We start from the raw sequence: 18,812 nt of genomic DNA, 5'->3' as shown, positions 1-18,812 counted from the left end.
GAGAAAAAAAGAATTGAAGGAATCACACCAATCAGGCATTAGTAGTTGATTTCTGATCTCCTATGTTGTAACACTGTAGCCTGATGATTTTCATTTATTCCAATTTCTCTTCAAGCACTATATTTAACATCATCATGTTTTTCTAGCCTTGCTGCTGTGAGCAGTCATTAAATATTAATATTCGGAGCAGAGCACTATGTGTGAGACAACAGATGCTGTCAATCAGGGTTTTACCCTTATATTACAACACAGATAAACTGTTATAGTCCAAGTTTCAGACTTCATTTAACGCATACCTTAGCGATTAGCATGTCTGGTGTGCTTCAGCATAGTCAGTGTAAACTACAGAATCTGTGTGTAGAGAATGCAGACCCTTACCTCTGAGATTTCCTAAATGCCTGAATCATTTACAAGTACAGCATGTTCCCTATCAAACAGGTTGAAAACAGAAAAGGATAAAACAGAGAAACTTTTATCTAATAGATATGCCTTGCTGGTATGTGCTGCAGGTCACTTCTGGGACACTTCTCCCCTTTGCCAGTAACATCTGTTGCAGCCTGAACAAACAGCTGACGTGAATCTGGAGAAAACACAAGCTTTTTTTTTTTGCTGACGGAGTATATTTGTTGGGATGACCTTATAGGTGTGGTGTCTTAATGTTTAGGGAAATGAACATTTTCAAATTCTGTTCACCACCCATTTTCTAAGCAAAACTCTTTAAGAAAATCTAAAGGAGAAGTATATCTCAGGATCGCTACAAAAATCACTTGGAAGTTTGCCTCCTGAAGCACACAGCACATATTTGGAGTCGAAACGTGTCATATTAATATTACATAATACATATCTCTGTTTTGTAGCAACTTGCACCCAATGCCTGTGTTTTTAACAATGATTATTAAAATTTAGAACCACAAAATGCTTAAACAGGCAGCTTTCAGTGTTTGATACAGTAGAACCAGAGAAGACACTCAGAAACTGTTGGGTTGCAGGATGAAACAACCCAAGAGCCAAGCTTTGCCAAGCAGTCAACATTTAGCAGTAACCCTCCTGTTGTTGTAGGTGTAAAAGCTTTAATGTAGAGTGAATGTGTATATTTAGCTCCTCAGGCAACACTGAGAAAACTGTTTGCCACAAACCAAACAATACTGGTGAAATTACCTCAAAGCAACATGGTGGATGGAATCCTTCTTATGCATACTCTTCTACATACTGCTGCACAGGTGTGATTGACAGTCAGTGTCATATGGATTGCAGAAACTGCCTCCATATGTTGGCAGGCTGACATGGAAAATAAATTCACCGGGGATATGGGAAGCAGATTTTTATCTGATTTATACTGCAGCATCTCAACAGAGAAATTATACTGAATTTGTCAGTGATGTAATTTGATGCTGTATTTGTTATCAGTTTTTTACTCCACCAGTTTGATCCTGCTGACATCTTCTTTTCAGTAGTTAGAAACTGAGTTCCTACAGTCTGGAAAAATCTGGAAAGGTAATCAATTTGATCTTCAATTGGCCCCAAAGTTATTCATACCTCTGACAGATTTAGATTGATTCTTTTTGATAGAAGGTGAGATGGAAATTCTTCAAAAATAAAATGTGAAATTAGTAACCACCATGAGGGAGGGTTATTTGCTGTGATTGTTTTAACATAACAGCAAATAACTGTGTTGAACATATATGAGCTGAACATACATATATGTGCATATTTTTCACTTGTATTTAAATAATCATTGTCAGTGAGTTATATACTTTTTATATTGGCCTGGATGTTTCCATCCTGTCATCATAATTTAGTTCCTTCCACAGATTCTCTGTAAGAATTAAGTTTGGACTCTTCAAAATGTTATGTATTATTTAGAGTCAGAAAAGACATGTTGGAAACGTTAACAGATTTCTTTAGAAGTAAAAGACAGCAGTATGAATCACTATATATATATATATATATATATATATATATAATATGTTTTATTTATCTCCTCACTTGTTTCAGAAAGACAGTTTTGATGTTCTGATATCCAGTGCATTTATATCTGTATAAATTATTACCTCCACATCATCTCATATGTTATTGTGGTCTTGCTATAACAGAACATATTATTTCAACATGCATATGTAACAGGCTGTCTGAGTGTCTGATTTATTTCCCATTAGCATCCACTGGCTGCAGAATTGTGACTAATGATGATGATACAGTGTGGAAAAATGAGAGAGCTTTTGTTTGTTATGACTAACCAAGCCAATCTTAGCAACAATCTAATTCCATCACTCTCAATTATGGCATAATTTTGTTTGGTTGATTATAAACCTGCAGTAAATTATTATCAGGTAACTTCAGACAAATAATGTTTTTTTTCCCCTGAAAGTTTTCAAGTAGCAGACAGTTTTTAATTTCCTGTTTTAAAAAGTAACTTTTTTGCGAAAATGCAATGTGAATGCTGTAAGGCGCTGCATATTTTCAGTGAAAATTGCAGAAGCGTTTGAAGTTAATTGCAGAAGATTTGCTGAAATGTAAGAAATAGGCAGAAGCAGCAAAACAAAGCAAAAGGAAAGGAGAAAAACTGTAGAAAAGGAGCATAATGCAAGCAAAAAAATTGACAAGGGATTTTATTAAATCTCTAAAAGATATAAAAAGCTGAAATAAACAGAAGGATATGACTAGATTTTAAAGTTTGAATTATTTAGCAGTGAAAGAGCATACAATTTTTAATAGAATTTTTCAGAAATTATTTCATTCAGTGGAGCCCAAAATGATCACAAAAATCTGAATATTTCATATGATGGAATGGTATTTAGTATTATTGCTATATGAACTAAATATCTTAACCTTTATGTGTACTTTACCTAAGGGTTTTATTACTAGTTCAATTGAAAATATAGTCCTAATAAAAATAAGCAGCATTATTTGGGGGTAAGCTTATTTCTATTAACACACATTATCTAGCTGTCTACCTGTTCAAAAGTTATTTTTGCATTCAGGTATTCTAAAATAAAACACAAGACTGCCCTCTACAAAATAAATAGGCTTTTTAAAATTTGTTAGCAGTGAGTCATAAAGATGATTCTCCTTTCTCCCAATTAATTCATTCCTGCCTCCATTAAACCCACAAATGTGACACACCTCTAAAATTCAGCCTCTTTTGTGGAACTACAAATACATGTTGCATCAAATTACACAAAGTGTGTTTTCAACCAGTAATTTTATTGTTACCTGACGTCTTGGTGTTCAGTAATCCATGGGTTACTAAACCTCACATTAAGTTAATGGATGTGTAATAAAAAAAGAAGTCTATGAAGTGACTAGTCTAGAAGTCTAGATCACCTGTTAGATCATGGTTACAACACATTGTAAAGTCTTGTAACCATGATCTAACAGGTGATCTAGAAGTTTAAATCACCATTCTTGATTTTCATTGTATTTTAGCTCATGTCCTAATCTTCTTTGACTATTTACCTTCACAAATGGCAAACATTTAATTGTGTAATATTTTGTTTACATTAAAATGTGAGTTCTTGTTTTTCAATTAACACATTTGTAATTGAGGTCACACAAAACATCTCGTGTTCTAGCCATTTTATACAACAGGCACGCTTGTATTTTATTTATTTGTCCATGTTAAAGGTAGACCTGTTGGTCCTTTGTTACTCTTGTCTACTTGTCTCTGAAGCAGGGACAAAATTGACTCCATTGTTGTTGTTTCTTTGAACTGGCAGCCCAGGCAGTTGAACAATTGTATGTGTGAAAGGCTGACACAGCATGTGTAGAAAGGGCACAGCTATGTACTTTCTATTTTTTCTCATGATGGCTTTACTCGCCTCAACCTTTTCTGGCTCTATTGTAGATGTTATTTGGCTTAATCAGTCCCTCCAGGATGTTGCAATGGTTTTTTTTTGTGATTGTTGTTGTCAAAAATTACTGATTTTGCGGCAATTGTTATGCATGTTTTTAATAATGGAATAACATTAATACATGGTATACAGCTCAAAAAAGTCAATTTCACATAATACCAACCCCTTTAAAAGTGTTATCAGCTGGTGTTTTGGCAGCATTTTAAAATGTTGTCTCTCAGGAGTGTAAAAGAAAAGAAACAAATGTTCCACAAGTGAACTTTTGCCCTCTGAGACTCCAGCAAGCCATTCATGTCTTGGTGCTTACTTCCTGTCACATCTCATGCAGAGCAGCAGGCTGACACGCACACACTCGTTCAAAGACGGTGGCCTTCAAGGTGCTATCACTTTCCATTGTGTCCTGTGTGATGGATAAATAGGTCAGCACAGAGAACACATTCACCATGGATTAGATCTCTTAGCGTCACACTGACTCAGACTTTTACACAGATTGTTAGAAACTGTGTCGCGTGCACGCATGCAGCATGTTTGTTACATTAATAAAGGCATGTGTGCACTACTCTTTCTTAATTTTTTCTTGTCTGCTGTGTACATAAGGCCAACTATTCAGACATTACCTCATTACTTCATGTGGGTTGTTTGGATGTCAAGTTACACAGAGCAATCCAGGTTAGAAGATCAGACTCATCGATGTTTGCTCACATCTGTCGCGTCCTGTTTTTGTCTTGGTGAGAGCTTCGTGTTGTGTGTGCACAGGCAGGATTATACCAACTATACCTGAGCAAATGTAAATTAAGAACAAAAAGGAGAGGATTTGTTGGTGTAGATGGATGTGCTGGATAGTATGAGAAAAGATTCATAGGCGATTAAATGGATTTTAATTCTGACAGATTGTTAGTTTATGAAATGCATAGTCAGCTCCTTTCATTTGGTTTACATCGCTTGGTGTAAAACAAAGACATATTGTTTAGATGGCGTAACTCAAAGCATCTATTTGGAAAGAATATCTGTTTATATCGAAGCTTGCTGCAGGCCGAACCAATTAATTCCCGTGAAATGTTCAATTTCACTTTAATTTATTTTATAAAATGGATGTCAACAAAAACACTTTGCTGCATAGAGATGATGACTCACGTCATGCACAAATTGCAAAAAATAGTCCTTACTTAGTCTTGGGCTTGAAGGCCTATAGACTTAGTTCAGAGTCAATACCTCATAAGCAATCTTTCTTATGTAATTAGCAGCGAAAGTAAGTTAAAAGGTAGATTGTGTGAATGAGTGCTTAATGTTGTATGTGCCCATTCAGAATTTTAATGGTGTAAAAAGTATTACCTTATTAATTTTCAAAATGATTCACAAACATTTTTACATATTTAATTGAATCTGAAGCAAAAGATGACAATCTTAAAGGTTCGTTTGTGAAAATAAGCTGAAGGATAATGATGTACAGTCCAAACCAAAAGTTTGGACACACTTTCTCATTGAATTCAATGAGAAAGTGTGTCCAAACTTTTGGTCTGTACTGTATATCATAGCTTGTAACATGTCTTTCAGATTCTATCACTTGGGTTTGGGAGAATAACTTGAACCCAAGAGAAAAAGACTTTACCCTAGACATCAATCTGGGCATAAAGATCAGACCTTGTAAAGATCTCTGTTACTGAGTAACAGTAACAGAAGTGTAACCAAAATCTTCTGGTTACACTTGACAAAAATGTTCAAGCCTTTTCAAAGTGATTGTTAATGGTAACGATCCTCTGGGCAATCAGTAATAGCAATTCAAAATGACATTTGTTCCATGTATGTAAGTGTGCACTGTGCAGTTCTTTCTTCCTTTTACCTAAGAGACAAACTGAATAAAGTTTGTCGATCACATGATCCCTGTGATGATTCCTGTGTGACCATATTTCCAGGTGATATGGAGGAGTTCGAGGCCCTGTGGCTGACAGGAATCTGTCACAACGAGAAGAACGAGGTGATGAGCAGCCAGCTGGACGTAGACAACATGGCAGGGGTCTTCTACATGCTCGGGGCTGCCATGGTTCTGTCACTGATCACCTTCATCTGTGAACATTTGTTCTACTGGCAGCTGCGTTTCTGCTTCATGGGCGTGTGCTCGGGGAAGCCCGGGGTCACGTTCTCCATCAGCAGAGTGAGTGTTCCCAGGTTTTATTTTTGCTCTGACCTTTGTCCTCCTGACAGAAAGATCACAAGACCAGCTGTTTTGAAGCCACTGGCCATGGTTGAAGTATATCAAGTCAGTCAGGTGGATGTGATGACTCATCTGTTTTACCTGTAGCTTTTACTAGTCTAGACAGCTAAAAATACACAATATTTATCTTTCACTTCACATAAAAACCATTTAAAATTTTGAATTGCTGTTATTAGGTTAGCTGGTGTATTGGCACGTCTGGTAAAGATGTAAAACAAGCCTCAAAGGTTTTACTGCAGCGGTATGATCTCAAAATAAAAATAAAAAAATTTAACTTTTTTCCAGTGGGAAGAAATAATTGTGCTCAACAAATAGAAAAGACAAACAAACTTTCTAATGTGTCGCCAAATAATTAAGGTAGGCATAATAAATATCCAGAGTGTGAGAAAGATCAGATGTGAAGCAGAAACAGTTTGGCTTCATCTGATCTACTCAAATTAAATGCTAGATTTTCTAAACTGTTTGGTATGACATAATGGGGGAATAATTTTAAGATTTAAGATTTTAGACACATCTCTAAGTAGGGTTGTGGGGAAAGTTACTTTTTGGCACAATATACAGTATGTACTAAATTGAGGTACATATACACTTTACTATCTTAGAAGTCTGTATATTAGAGCAGTCAGTGGACATGAAGATGAATTACAAACTCTTTAATGTATTTTAGCCTGTCATAATCCAACCACACCCACCTGTGTTTATATAGTTAAAGCAAACATTGCAGCAGTCTGTGAGACCACAGCCCTTACACAGGTCACACAAGATGACAAGAAGGCATCTCAGGTCGAACTTGAAAGTGTTTGGTAAAAAGTAGTGAATTGTGGAATAGTTAGCTGAGATGAAAAGGAGCTTTAGAGAAAAAAACATTTTAGTCCTTGCCCAGTTCACACAAGTAAATTAGATCCATATAAATGATCCTTCTATTGTGCTTGATTTGCATAATGTTACCTTTCAGGAGGCAGAGAATTGCTTTGTGCGAATTATTCATAGCTGGTTGCTGGAATAAAGGCCACCAGTATTTATGTGTTAAGAAGCAAGGCCTTTCTAATTGTAATGTCATTTAGTTTACACCCACACTGACTAAAGTGAAGGACCTTAGACAGAGATTGCTTTGAAAAACATGAGAAACTGATTTTGCTTGATGAAGTACTTCCTTCTCAATCAAAGACACAGTTCAGAAAGGGCAACCAATTACAATTGTTTCAGGACATATTTGCTAAAGACTGAAGCAGCAATCTAAGATTGTTAAACATCTATGATAGTTTAAATGCAGTTTGTTTTAGTGGAACGCATGAGCAAGTAGCATGACAGTGAAAAGCTATTGATACTGACAGAGTTAAAGAGATCAGGTAACAGAAGAAGTGATAAACAATCACGCCAGTGACAGAAAAATGGAAGAGGTGAGAAGTACCAACATAGAAGTGTGCTCACAACCTCGGTCCCATTACCTTTCAGCCAGAGAAGCAGTAGATGAAGAGAGATAAAGACAGACAGCCCCATTGGAGCAGCTGTCGCTCATCAATACACCCTGAAACCAAGATTAAAAAAATACAAAGGGGGGATCAAGCCAAGAGAGAAAAGAGGGTTGATGGCTAACAATTATGAATGCAGCTCAGTGATGTGGAAAGTGACTAAGAGACAGACAAAAACTGTTTCTGACAAGTTGACGCCTTCGAGGAGCGTTGGCCAGTGCACTCGCTGGTGGGCAGTGTGTTGTCAACCTTTCAGATTTGACTGTCGCCTTGACCGGATTCTCGCAGCCTGTATTTGAAGAACATGTTTGTTTGACCCAATAACAAACTAACCATTTTACCATTCATCAAAAGCCAAACACACACCTTTTTGGGCAATGGCAGATTACATTTATCAGGCATAATATTATGACCACTTTCCTAGCAGTGTGTTGGGACCCCTGTTACAGCCAAAATGGCTAACCTTTTGAGATGTGGACTCTGCTAGACCTTGGAAGGTGTGCTGTAGTATCTTGCACACATGAATGTTAGCAACAGATCCTTTAATTTAGGTGTCTCAAACTCAAAGCCGTAAAGGCCATTTCCCAGCAAATTTTAAACATGTCTCTCTGTTACAGTCAAATTAAATAATTAGGTCAATGGCAGGGCTCTAATCAATTGTTTGAGTTTGATCTAGTGAGCCAGTTACACATCTAATTGTTACAGGACACCAGCAACATTTACCAGCAATGTACTGGAGTTTAAGATGCCTACTTTAAAAATCTATAAGGTGATATTCACTTGTTTCCACAGACACTCAATTGGATAAATATGTGGACGTTTCAGAATTCAAGTTAATACCTCAAAATTGTTGTGGTCCTAAAAATCATTCTTGAACTAGTTTAATCTTCTGGCATGGTGCATTATGCTCTGGAAAAATAGAACAGACATAATGTAAAGCTGTGTCCATGAAAGGGTGTGTATAGTCTAACACTATACTTGCCCTTTCGTTACTTTGTCTTTGGTTCACGACTATTTCTTCCTTTGACTGTTTTTCATAGACACTGATCACTGCAGACCTCTAGGCATAATATATGGCCCTTGTAAAGCTCTTTTACATTTTTACACTTCTTCATCTTTTCTGATTCTTAAGGATCAAATTTGAAGGCAAAATGTTTAGTCGCCATTGAATATATCCAGCCCACCAATAGTTTGCAAATCCTGTTGTTTTGTTCAGTGGTCATAATGTTATGCGTCATTTGTTTATACAGACTTTATTTAATCAGTTTCTCACATATAAAGAAGGTTAAAAGGAGCTCCTTGGCAGTGATTTATTTTACTGTTTAGTGTAGGGGAACGTGTAGAACTCTTGTGTAGCAACGATGTACTGTGAATTCAGATTACATTGATTAATCCTATTGATTTGTGGTCAAAACCACAAGCTTAGTGCTTCTTGTGTGGCATCAATCAAGACACTGATCTGCTCAGTGAATACCTGGTCTGTTATATGTTCCTGAGCCTTGGACTGCAGCTAAGCCAGTCCATATTGTTCCCCAGAGATGATTCATTCATGAACTTAGATCCTATAACTTTTTAATAGAGTAAACATATTCATAGTCACAGAGAAGACGGCAATGCATTAATTTCTCTTGTTTTTGTTTGCCTCTGTCTGATGTTTGTGATTCTCTCTCTCTTTCTGTTAAAATCTTTCTGGTTCTGTCTATTTCCACACATTTTACTGTTTCCTTTCATACCTTGCCTTACACTCTTTTTTTCCCCCTATGGTCTGTCTCACCCTGTCTTTCTCTCTACCCTCTTTTTCTTCAATTTTCACTCTCCAGGGTATCTACAGCTGCATCCATGGGGTACATATCGAAGAAAACAAGTCAACCATTGACTCACCATCTTCTACCATAAAGAAGAACATGAACAACACCCACTCCAACATCCTACGGTTACTTCGAACTGCTAAGGACATGACTGCAGTCCCAGGCGTTAATGGCTCTCCACATGCAGCCCTAGAGTATAGCCACAGTAGCCGTGAAGCGGCCATCTATGACATCCAGAAGCACCGGCATAGCCTAGTGGGTCACCCTGCAGATTGTAAGTCTGCTCCGCCCTATCTTCCAGAGGATCCCATGTTCAGTGATTATATCAGCGAGGTGGAGAGGACTTTTGGCAACATGCCCCTGAAGGACAGCAACCTCTACCAGGACCATTACCGGCACCACCACCCGGCCTCGGCTCTGGGTATGTCCGGCCCCCCACCCAATAGGCCGCGTAGCTTAGGCAGCGCTAGCTCATTGGAAGGTGGCATGTTCGATGCTGACAGTTTGGGGGGAGGGGTAGCACCCATTTTCACCACCCAGCCCCGCCCCTCAATGACTCACAGGAATACAAGTAAATTTGACCTGATTGCAGGCCACGCCGCTGCAGATACCAATCAGGGTGGGTTCAAAGGAAGCAATGTTTACGGGAGGTTTTCTTTCAAAGGAGGAGCATCCAGCACTGGGCTCATCGGGGGACACGACAGGTACTGTGGTGGGGGAGGGGGAGGCTCAGGGGGTGACGATGGGAATATTCGCTCTGATGTGTCGGACATCTCCACGCACACTGTTACCTATGGAAACCTGGAGGGCAGCACCAAGAGGCGTAAGCAGTACAGGGACAGCCTGAAAAAGAGGCCAGCCTCCGCGAAGGTCAGACGGGAGCAGGACGAGATAGAGCTGAACGCCTTCAGGAAGAGACCCCACCACCACACCGTCCACCACCACTTCCCCCATGGGCCTCTGGCACACCGCCCGGTCTCACCTCCCCTGGAGCGGAAGAGGGGAGGAGGAACGGGTAATTCTTCACCTTACATATTCCGCAAAGACAAAGACAACCTGAGGGATTTCTATGCGGACCAGTTCCGCTCCAAGGAGGGCAAGGCCAAGTGGGAGCAAGAGGGTGGAAGTGGAGGAAGCGGTGCAGGCGGTGGTAGTGGTGGTGGTATCTGTAAAAGCTTAGTGCCTGTGGAAGACTTCCTCAAAGGTAAAGGGAAGAAAACAGAGTGCAAAGGTGGCATTGGTGGAATGTCAGCAGGGCAACAGGCTCATACTTGCTGGGAGAAAGGAGTTTCTGGCCTTGGAGGGGGAGGAATAGCAGGGGGTGACTGGGAGTGTCGTAACTGCCACACTGTTTGTCATCACAGTGGAGGAGGAGGCAGCACGTGCTCAGCTAGTGGAGTTGGGGGGAGTGGCAGTCGCCCCAGCTCTGCTACGCTCTGCAAACGCTGTGACTCCTGCAAGATACAGCCAAGCAACCTTTATAACATCAGTGAGGATAACAACATGATTTTTAGTGGTGTGAAGAGCAGCATAGGACCTAGTCAGACACAGACTCAGACACAGCGCAGGAAACTAGGGCCAGGCGGGAAGGTGTTACGGAGGCAGCACTCTTACGATACATTTGTAGATCTGCAGAGAGAGGGAGCTGGTCGCATGGGTGGGGTTGGAGGCGGTATTGGCGGGCAGTTTGTTCAGCCCCGAAGTGTGAGTTTGAAAGAAAAAGACCGTTACATGGAGGGCCCCAGTCCCTATGCACACATGTTTGAGAGATATTCGGGTGAAAGGGAATCTCCCATGTTTGGGGGAATAGGTGGGGATAGAGCAGCAGGAGGGTCCTCCTTCAGTTTGTACCGTGGAGGAGAAGGTGGGTTGCATCGACGTTCAGTGGGGGAGAGAGACCTGAGGGACAGAGACAGAAATATGATGGGAGGAGGGGGCTGTGGTGGTGGTGGTGGTAACAGAGGGGCTGGGACTTACTCCTTGTCTAAATCTCTTTACCCAGATAAGGTGAACCAGAACCCCTTCATCCCAACCTTCGGTGACGACCAGTGTCTATTACACGGTGCCAAACCGTACTACATCAAAAAGCCACAGACGCAGCAGCAGCAACTTCTCAACAACAGCCGAGGAGGAGGGGACTTCCGCGGCTCCATGGGAGCGACTTCCTATTTGCCCGCATCTGCCACAGCTGGGGTGATGTCCAATGTGGCCACAAGGTACCCCAAAGAGCTGTGCCTGGGTGGGGTGGGAGGACCCATGGGGAACCACCACGGGGCCAACAAACTGCTGTCCGGAGGCAGGGACACGTTAGGTCTGGGACAGGGACAGAGACCCTTCAATGGTGCCAATGGACACGTTTATGAAAAGCTCTCGAGCATTGAGTCAGATGTCTGAGACTGGTCAGAGGAAGAAAGGGAGAGATAGAGAAGATGAAGTGGGTAAAGAAAAGAGTGGAAGAGGACAAAAGCTAATGACTTCTCTATATGAAGAGAATGAGGGTACACAACAGTGTGTGTTGTTCTCGGTCTTCTAAAAGGAGAGGTTCTGGACAAAACACAGGGGCCTCTGCCACATAAAGTTTGGCAAAGTTCAAAGTGAGAGAAGTTTTTAATGAGACGAAAGGATTCTGGTGCTGCTCCAACGCTTGAGCGATCTGAAGGGAAGAGAAAGGAGGGTTGGAGGGAGTGGGAAAAGGTGAGATCAATTCTCCAGGCTCTGCTCTCCTCACATCCTTATGGTCTTTCCCTCCTTCCTGCAGTCTGTCCAAACATTTTGTTTAGCAACTGATATACAATCATGAATGAGAAATCTACACTTCTGCCGAAGTAACAGGGTAAACTAACAATAATTGTATTGATGATGTTAATAATATTATTGAATATTATTCTAGTGTTTAATGATGATGATCAGTTTGTATTGTTTTATATTATTATTATTACTATTATTATTATCATTATTTGATTTATTGAAATAGTTAATGTTATATATTTGTATGATCTTAATTCTTTCTTAGTTCGCCAACATTACAGGAGGCTGGGCAACCAGTTCACCGATATTTGTTGGTTTTCTGTATCTTCTTTCCTATAAATTCTTCATGTTTTACTTTTTTAACTTTTCTTACTTTGACTGCAGTGAATTGTATGTAAGAGGCATGATAAGCTGAGAGCATTAAATGTACTTTTAAATTTGTGATAATTTTTTTTTTCAACTGCAGAATCAACATCATCATACTGATTTGCGGTTTTTGTTACTTGCTTCGCCAGTACCAAAAGGGTTTCTCAATTTGCGCTGGATGTGCCTTAATGGGACTTACACTGATTTTCTGTCCATTTTCTTTTGATAGGAAGATCCTCTTGCAATCAGTCAACTGATTTGGGAGCAAAGATACACGAGAAAAACGTTCAATATTATAGTTTTAGTTTCATCTGGTGCCATTAAACTAAGCTTGCAGTGAACAAATTGAAAGACACCATGGGCATTAGATCAAGAGGGAATATATTACAACATTCCTTTATTTTTAACACTTCAGTTAACATAACTATGGGAGACTTATTTTATTTAAATAATGTATTGAACCCAAGCTCCTTATACGAAATGATCAAGAAACTACCAAAGTCAACATAATCTTTATCGCTTAATGGAAAACCACAGAGATCTAGCATTACTTACTGTTTTTATACATTACAAAAAATATTGTTACACATTTATTTGAAGTAAAATCAGAAATAATACTTAGTTGCAATGTATCAGTGAAGTTGCAATGACACATTGCAACTTCAGAGTGCATTAAGATAACGAGGCTACTACAGCCACATGCAAGTATGGGAATAAAGGCTGGAAAGAGTGAGATAACAGTCCTTCTGGTTCTTTCTAAAGATAGTAAAATGACTTGTCCAGCACCTCTGAAGTTTACTAATTAATATTGAATAAGATAGTTTTGTTTGCAAGTTTTAAAAAAAGCAAAATATTGCTGCCTATATATCAAGTATGTAGGCAGTTATCCAAATGTTAGTTGTGTAATGTGAGTTGTGTAACTGAAAAATACATGAGCAAACATTATGATTTGTCCTGTGCTGGGAGAGGGGGAGTCCAACACCATTGACTCTTTAAGAAAATGGCTGCTTTATTATTCCCCAATTCTTGAAGATAATGGTAAAAATAGACCATAGCTGTTCTCTCAGTCGGTGTCTGCAAAGTGTTTACTTTTGCAGATGAAACAATCAAAATGTTGTCATTTTCTAGGCTTTAGTTTTTATAATGCTTTTACCTGCCCATACTAAAAGTCTGCTACAATTAGTCTTTTTTTATTAGCTTTATTATATAAGAATAGGTTATTATAAGTTATGTTAAGAGTTTCATGCGGCTTCAGTGTCAGAGGCTGCAGAAGCCATATGGCTGGTGATGTCACTTTGTGCAGCAACTCTTGTCTAACAGCGTCTAACTGTCAGTATCAGAACTGTAAGTTATTTGGTATTTATTCTGGGGTCATAATTTCTTGTGCTTCACAAATTATTACCAAAATTGGAATTAGAAACACAATCAATGGAAATGTGGTGTAGAATAAAATCCTCAAAATTAGGGTATGTGAAGTTTGAGCAGGTTTGTGATTTTTTATTTTGATACTTTTTATAATGTTTACAAGTCATTTAACCACAGGAGAAATAAACCTGTAACCATTGGCTTGTACTGAAAGCCATGAAATCTGGAATTAGGTTAGGACAACTGGCAGTGAGTGGGTACAAAACAAGGGTAAGAGTTACCATTGTGTTAAATTAACTGAAATTAATTTAAATAAAACATCTGTTACACAATTGTTACCCACTCTATACTGGATTACATAGTTAGTGTGAGGACAAATAGAACAATGTCTGACAAATTTGGTCTTGAGGATTTCAAAAGCTGTGTAAGTGGAAAAGTGCAAGTCCTATAAAGATGCCACAGTTAACAAAAGTGATAGAAGGCTGCACAGAAGACAAGAGTCAGAAAGTCAGTCTTTCTGGAGAAAACAAGGACTTTTTCTGTTACCGCAGTACTGTAGACATAAACTGTAAGAAACAAAACAGCTGCCTGACAGTCTGTTTCAAGTCAGCATGGAATCCATTAAGGTTTTATTTCCTTTTCTAATTTGAGAAACATCTACTTATATGGACAACGTGTAACTAATAAACAAGTTGTTAGCAGCATTATCCAAGGTCAGCAAATCACTGTACACACATTGAATACAAGAATAAGTTGCATGATCAGAGGTGCAAAAATGTCGCGCCTTGTGATGGATTTGCAGTCCTTCTATGCATATTTTCTATTTCCTTGCTCAGATGTAATCTTTCAGACTCAAACTCCCAAAGTTCTCAATGCTTTAAAAAAGAAAAAAAAACTTCATAATGAATTTATGTCATTCCTGTTAGAATCAGGCTTTAAATGTGAAAAACTGCAAAAAACAGACTGAATGGATGGATATATAAATATTTCTCCATACATATTTTTTAAACACTTATAGAATTTTTTAAACACGTTTAAATACTATAGCGAAAAGTCATTTTTCAGACTAAATAGAAACTCTGGAGACTTAAACTGAAACTTTGCAAGAATTGTCAAAAAAGTACCCAAATGCTGATAAAATTTGTTTTTATCTAGTAAGCATTGAAGGGCTTTATAGTCCAATGCCACTGGAAGGAAAAAACAATAAAACAGGAAAAATCTCAACAACTTGCTTACTAAAATATAGTGCTCGCACAGACATTTTGATACCTTTAAACTGAGCCTGACTTGCTGTTTTTGTGCTTTTTACAGTCTTTATTTCACATAAACACATAAGAAAAACAAAATCTATAATCATCTTCTAAATTAACTATGGGCAGTAGATTATCCCCACAAATACAAAGATACACTAGTTGTTCAAAGTTGTGGGTCCAATAGTTTTAGCTTCCAAAATATTAAAAGCTATAGCCTTAAACCGTCCTTCGCTGAACGGTAAAGCTATGTCACATATTTAGACTTTGAGTGAATTTTGGCTTGAAATCCAGAGTCCTTTGTTCATTAAGGACATAGGACTCTTTTGGGAAAATATGAGAATGAGTTATATAAACATGTAGTACCTTTTGTATAAGAGAAAATAAAAACGGTATGGCTTTTAGGATTTTGACACCTACCAAATCTACAATTGCCAAATTACAATAAGAAAAAAATAAATATATATTTTCAGTCTCCTTTTGCCATTTAACATGCATATTCAGTCATTTTACCCACGCTAGATCTAATACAGAAGCACAATGTGACTGAATGGATATTAACTTGTAAAGCCCCCTCAGAACCTTTCTAGACTCTTCTCTTGGCTGACAAGTCAGTATGTATGATACTTAAGGTCTCTACTGTTTGTATGGGTTTGCATGTATGTGTTTCTTTTTCTTATTTAATTTTTTTATCTTGACTTTTAACCCAAAAGTGACGCGTGTTTTTAAAACAATTTTTGGAGTCACATCACTTTCACTGATGCCGATGATCCGTGTAGTTCTGTAGATGTGTGTGAGTGTTTGATTTTATTTTTCTGCAAGAGAAAATACCAATCCAAGACTGAAATTCATGCTGAAATTCACAAAAACATGGCTGAATTAATTGAAAAAAATATATATGTGTTTTTTTAATGAAAAAGGTCATATTGTGGTGATTTAAATACCAGTTTTCTTGACTGTTTCATACTTTTCTTCAAAGCTGAGGTCTTGGTTTGATTCTTTGTCACTAAGAAAGTGGCTCTTTTTCATAACCTCTACTTTTTTTTTTGCTTTTCTCCCATTTTTAAAAAAAAAAATCATTATTTGTTATTGTATGTGCCTGAATACATACGCTTGATTACCTCTGTGTGCTCATATGGAAGAGAGGCAGCGTGAGTGAGACTGTTTGTTGTACATGTACAATAAAATGAGATGTAAATATCTTACCTCACATTCATGAACTTTTGATAATAACTGTAAAAAAAAACAAAAAAACAGAGTACATCTATTTGGGATAAATCTTTGATTAGTCAACATCCCTTCAACAAAAGTGCTTTTGTAACGACTTCAGGCCAGGAATTGTGCAATGATTTATTATTACACTTAGTGCACATATTTAATGAGTGAAGGTCTGTGTTTTCATTTTGTTCTTGATTTGGTCTTTAAAAAAGATGTTTTTCTCAAAGAAAAAAAATGTACAGGACCTTCATTTACTGGTAAACAGAAAGCACAATCGACATTTTTACAGAGCTGTTCTATTTTCCCCTCTTTGTCTTAAAAAAGAAAAGTCTTCGGTTTTTTGTGTTTTGCTGCAGAGGATCGAACTTCATCCCTGAGCTGTACAGATTGTGAAAAGTGTACATACAAGAAAACTCTAGTTCATCCTTGCATTCTTTTGTATGGAGAGATATTACTTGTGTGAAGAGAGTATTTCAGATTTGATTGAATATTTAGTAATATTGAAAACGAGATTAAACACAGTCAATGTGAAAATAAGTGCTGAGAAATATTATTCTTCTGTCTCTTTGGAATAAAGGTGTTGAGTATTAATAAAAAATAAGAAATCTCAACTGACTCGCCTTTTCATTGTCTGATGCTTTAATCTGTTAATCCTGTTTTCATAATGTGTAACATTGTTAAAACCTTCATATAACTTGTAAATTGCAAACAAATAAAATGTTATTTGTACCATTATTCAAACTGTGAAACTGTGAAATGAAATGTTTATGTGGCTTAGTAAAATTACATATATATATGTATTTTTTATTCTGTAAAAAGAAAAAAGTTTGCAGTTCACTTACAGTACTGGGCAGTTTATATAAAATCAGACTTGACGTCATAGTTATTTTGGGATTGGAAGGATTTATTGAACTGTTTTTCTTGTGATGGAATTGTGATGGATTTTGCAATGTTTTCTTACAGGGAAGAGTTGGATGCTAATGTTTAAATTCATTGTGGATTTTCTTTAAGGCTAAACGTATCAATATAACCTCAAATATATACATGTGCCCCACTATTATTTAGATAAATGTCCTTCAGCAAACTGCAGAGAAACCATAAGATTTTTGCCAACATTTTGGCTGAATTTGACCACGCTTTTCACCAGATATGGTTGAGATCATTCAAATTGTTTTATGGTCTACCATAGCTCATAAATTTTCAATATCTTTCCAGAAGCTTGATATACTCCAAAACCAGTGTTGTTGTTTTTTTCTGGAAGGGGAGGAAGGGGGGGTTGTTGTATCTAGATTAAAAAACCAAACAAAACAAAGTTTTTGCTTTGAGCTAAAGTTAAAAATTTTGGATGTAATCTTACTTTTTTATTATTCCATCCACTTTTAACAAAGTAAAAGCAAAGACCCTTAGCATGGTGCTACCACCACCATGCTAACCAGTTGGCAGTTTTCTTGGGCCTAAGAAAAGCTTTGACTTGACTCCTCTAAACATGTTGGTGATTGCTCTAGCCAAACAGCTCAATGTTTTTCTGTTCTGAGCAAAACTCTTTCCTAAAGTAACATTTGGCTTCTTGTGTATGCAGCTTCAAGCTTTTAAATTTAATTGTACATTAATTAATTCCCTTGTCTCAAAGTGAGAGTTGAAACATTTGCCACATTTAGGTAATCATAAACTTCAAAACTTTGGGAAGGCTAACACTAAACTTCCTGAATGGTTTACCTCAAGCGCTGACCTCAACCATATTCAGAATGTATCCACTATGCTTCGAAGGGTTGGCCTGTTCTGTGAAACCGGCTAATTTACATTAGCTTAACTAATTCTAACAAGAATAGAGGTTATCAAACAGAGAGAATGATGCCAGAAGCTTGTTGAAATTTACCCAAAGTGTAAGTGACTTTTATTTCTGTTTGAGCTTGTATGTAAAATGACCATCCAACAGAACTTTGGATGCTTTTAGGAAACTGCTAGCATTTTTATTCTGTCTTGATAGAATCCTGTTGAACTGTGCAGTACCATCACTGGTTTTTGTATTCCATGATAAAGCAAATATTTTCAATAAGTATTTATAGTCAGACCAGTTTTAGACATTTCATTTCCAAATTAGAACCTTATTTTGATTAAATGACTAAAACCTTCCTCAAAACAAGAGATAAACTGGATAGAAGCATTTGCCATTAATGAAATATTCACTAATTCCATTAAAACCTTGTGTGGGTAATATGACTATAATATGATTGTTGATAAGTCAGACATTTGGCCTTGGCCCAGGAAAGCAAACGTCTTTCTCTTCCTCAACTCTGTCTCACTCGGGAGCTGCACCACTTCAGGATTTCATTTGGGGTTTCTTTGTGTGATTGAGTTGCCATTGTATTTGAAAGACATTGAGGTCCAGGGTTTATTAATAGGATTTTCCAGAACCACTCCAGAGTGCATGTGATGATTGTGGTTCCATGTGTTTAGACAGTGGGAAATGTTATGTTTTCTAAGTGACTCATTTTTGAGCCTTCAACTATGTTTCATTATAA

The 18,812-nt window shown here is 37.8% G+C and overlaps 1 protein-coding gene across 8 annotated transcripts in view; it reads left to right on the top strand.

Annotated features, from left to right (window-relative positions):
* The window catches only part of grin2bb (glutamate receptor, ionotropic, N-methyl D-aspartate 2B, genome duplicate b), a 123,228-nt gene extending 106,327 nt beyond the window's left edge, over positions 1-16,901 (top strand). For 5 of the 8 annotated variants that reach the window (XM_028018294.1, XM_028018291.1, XM_028018296.1 and 2 more), the window contains 2 exons: positions 5,765-6,003; positions 9,356-11,737. In XM_028018294.1, the coding sequence (XP_027874095.1) occupies positions 5,765-6,003; positions 9,356-11,737 (2,621 nt within the window). Of the gene's footprint in view, positions 1-5,764; positions 6,004-9,355 lie in introns of all 8 variants that reach the window. The other 3 variants (XM_028018297.1, XM_028018298.1, XM_028018293.1) reach the window with 3 other exon arrangements.
* The last annotated feature ends 1,911 nt before the right edge of the window (positions 16,902-18,812 follow it).

This window comes from Xiphophorus couchianus, chromosome 5, assembly GCF_001444195.1.
Source record: "Xiphophorus couchianus chromosome 5, X_couchianus-1.0, whole genome shotgun sequence".
Classification (NCBI taxonomy): Eukaryota; Metazoa; Chordata; class Actinopteri; order Cyprinodontiformes; family Poeciliidae; genus Xiphophorus; species Xiphophorus couchianus.
The sequence above is the reverse complement of the archived record's forward strand: the minus strand, read 5'-3'. Positions and strand labels throughout refer to the sequence as shown.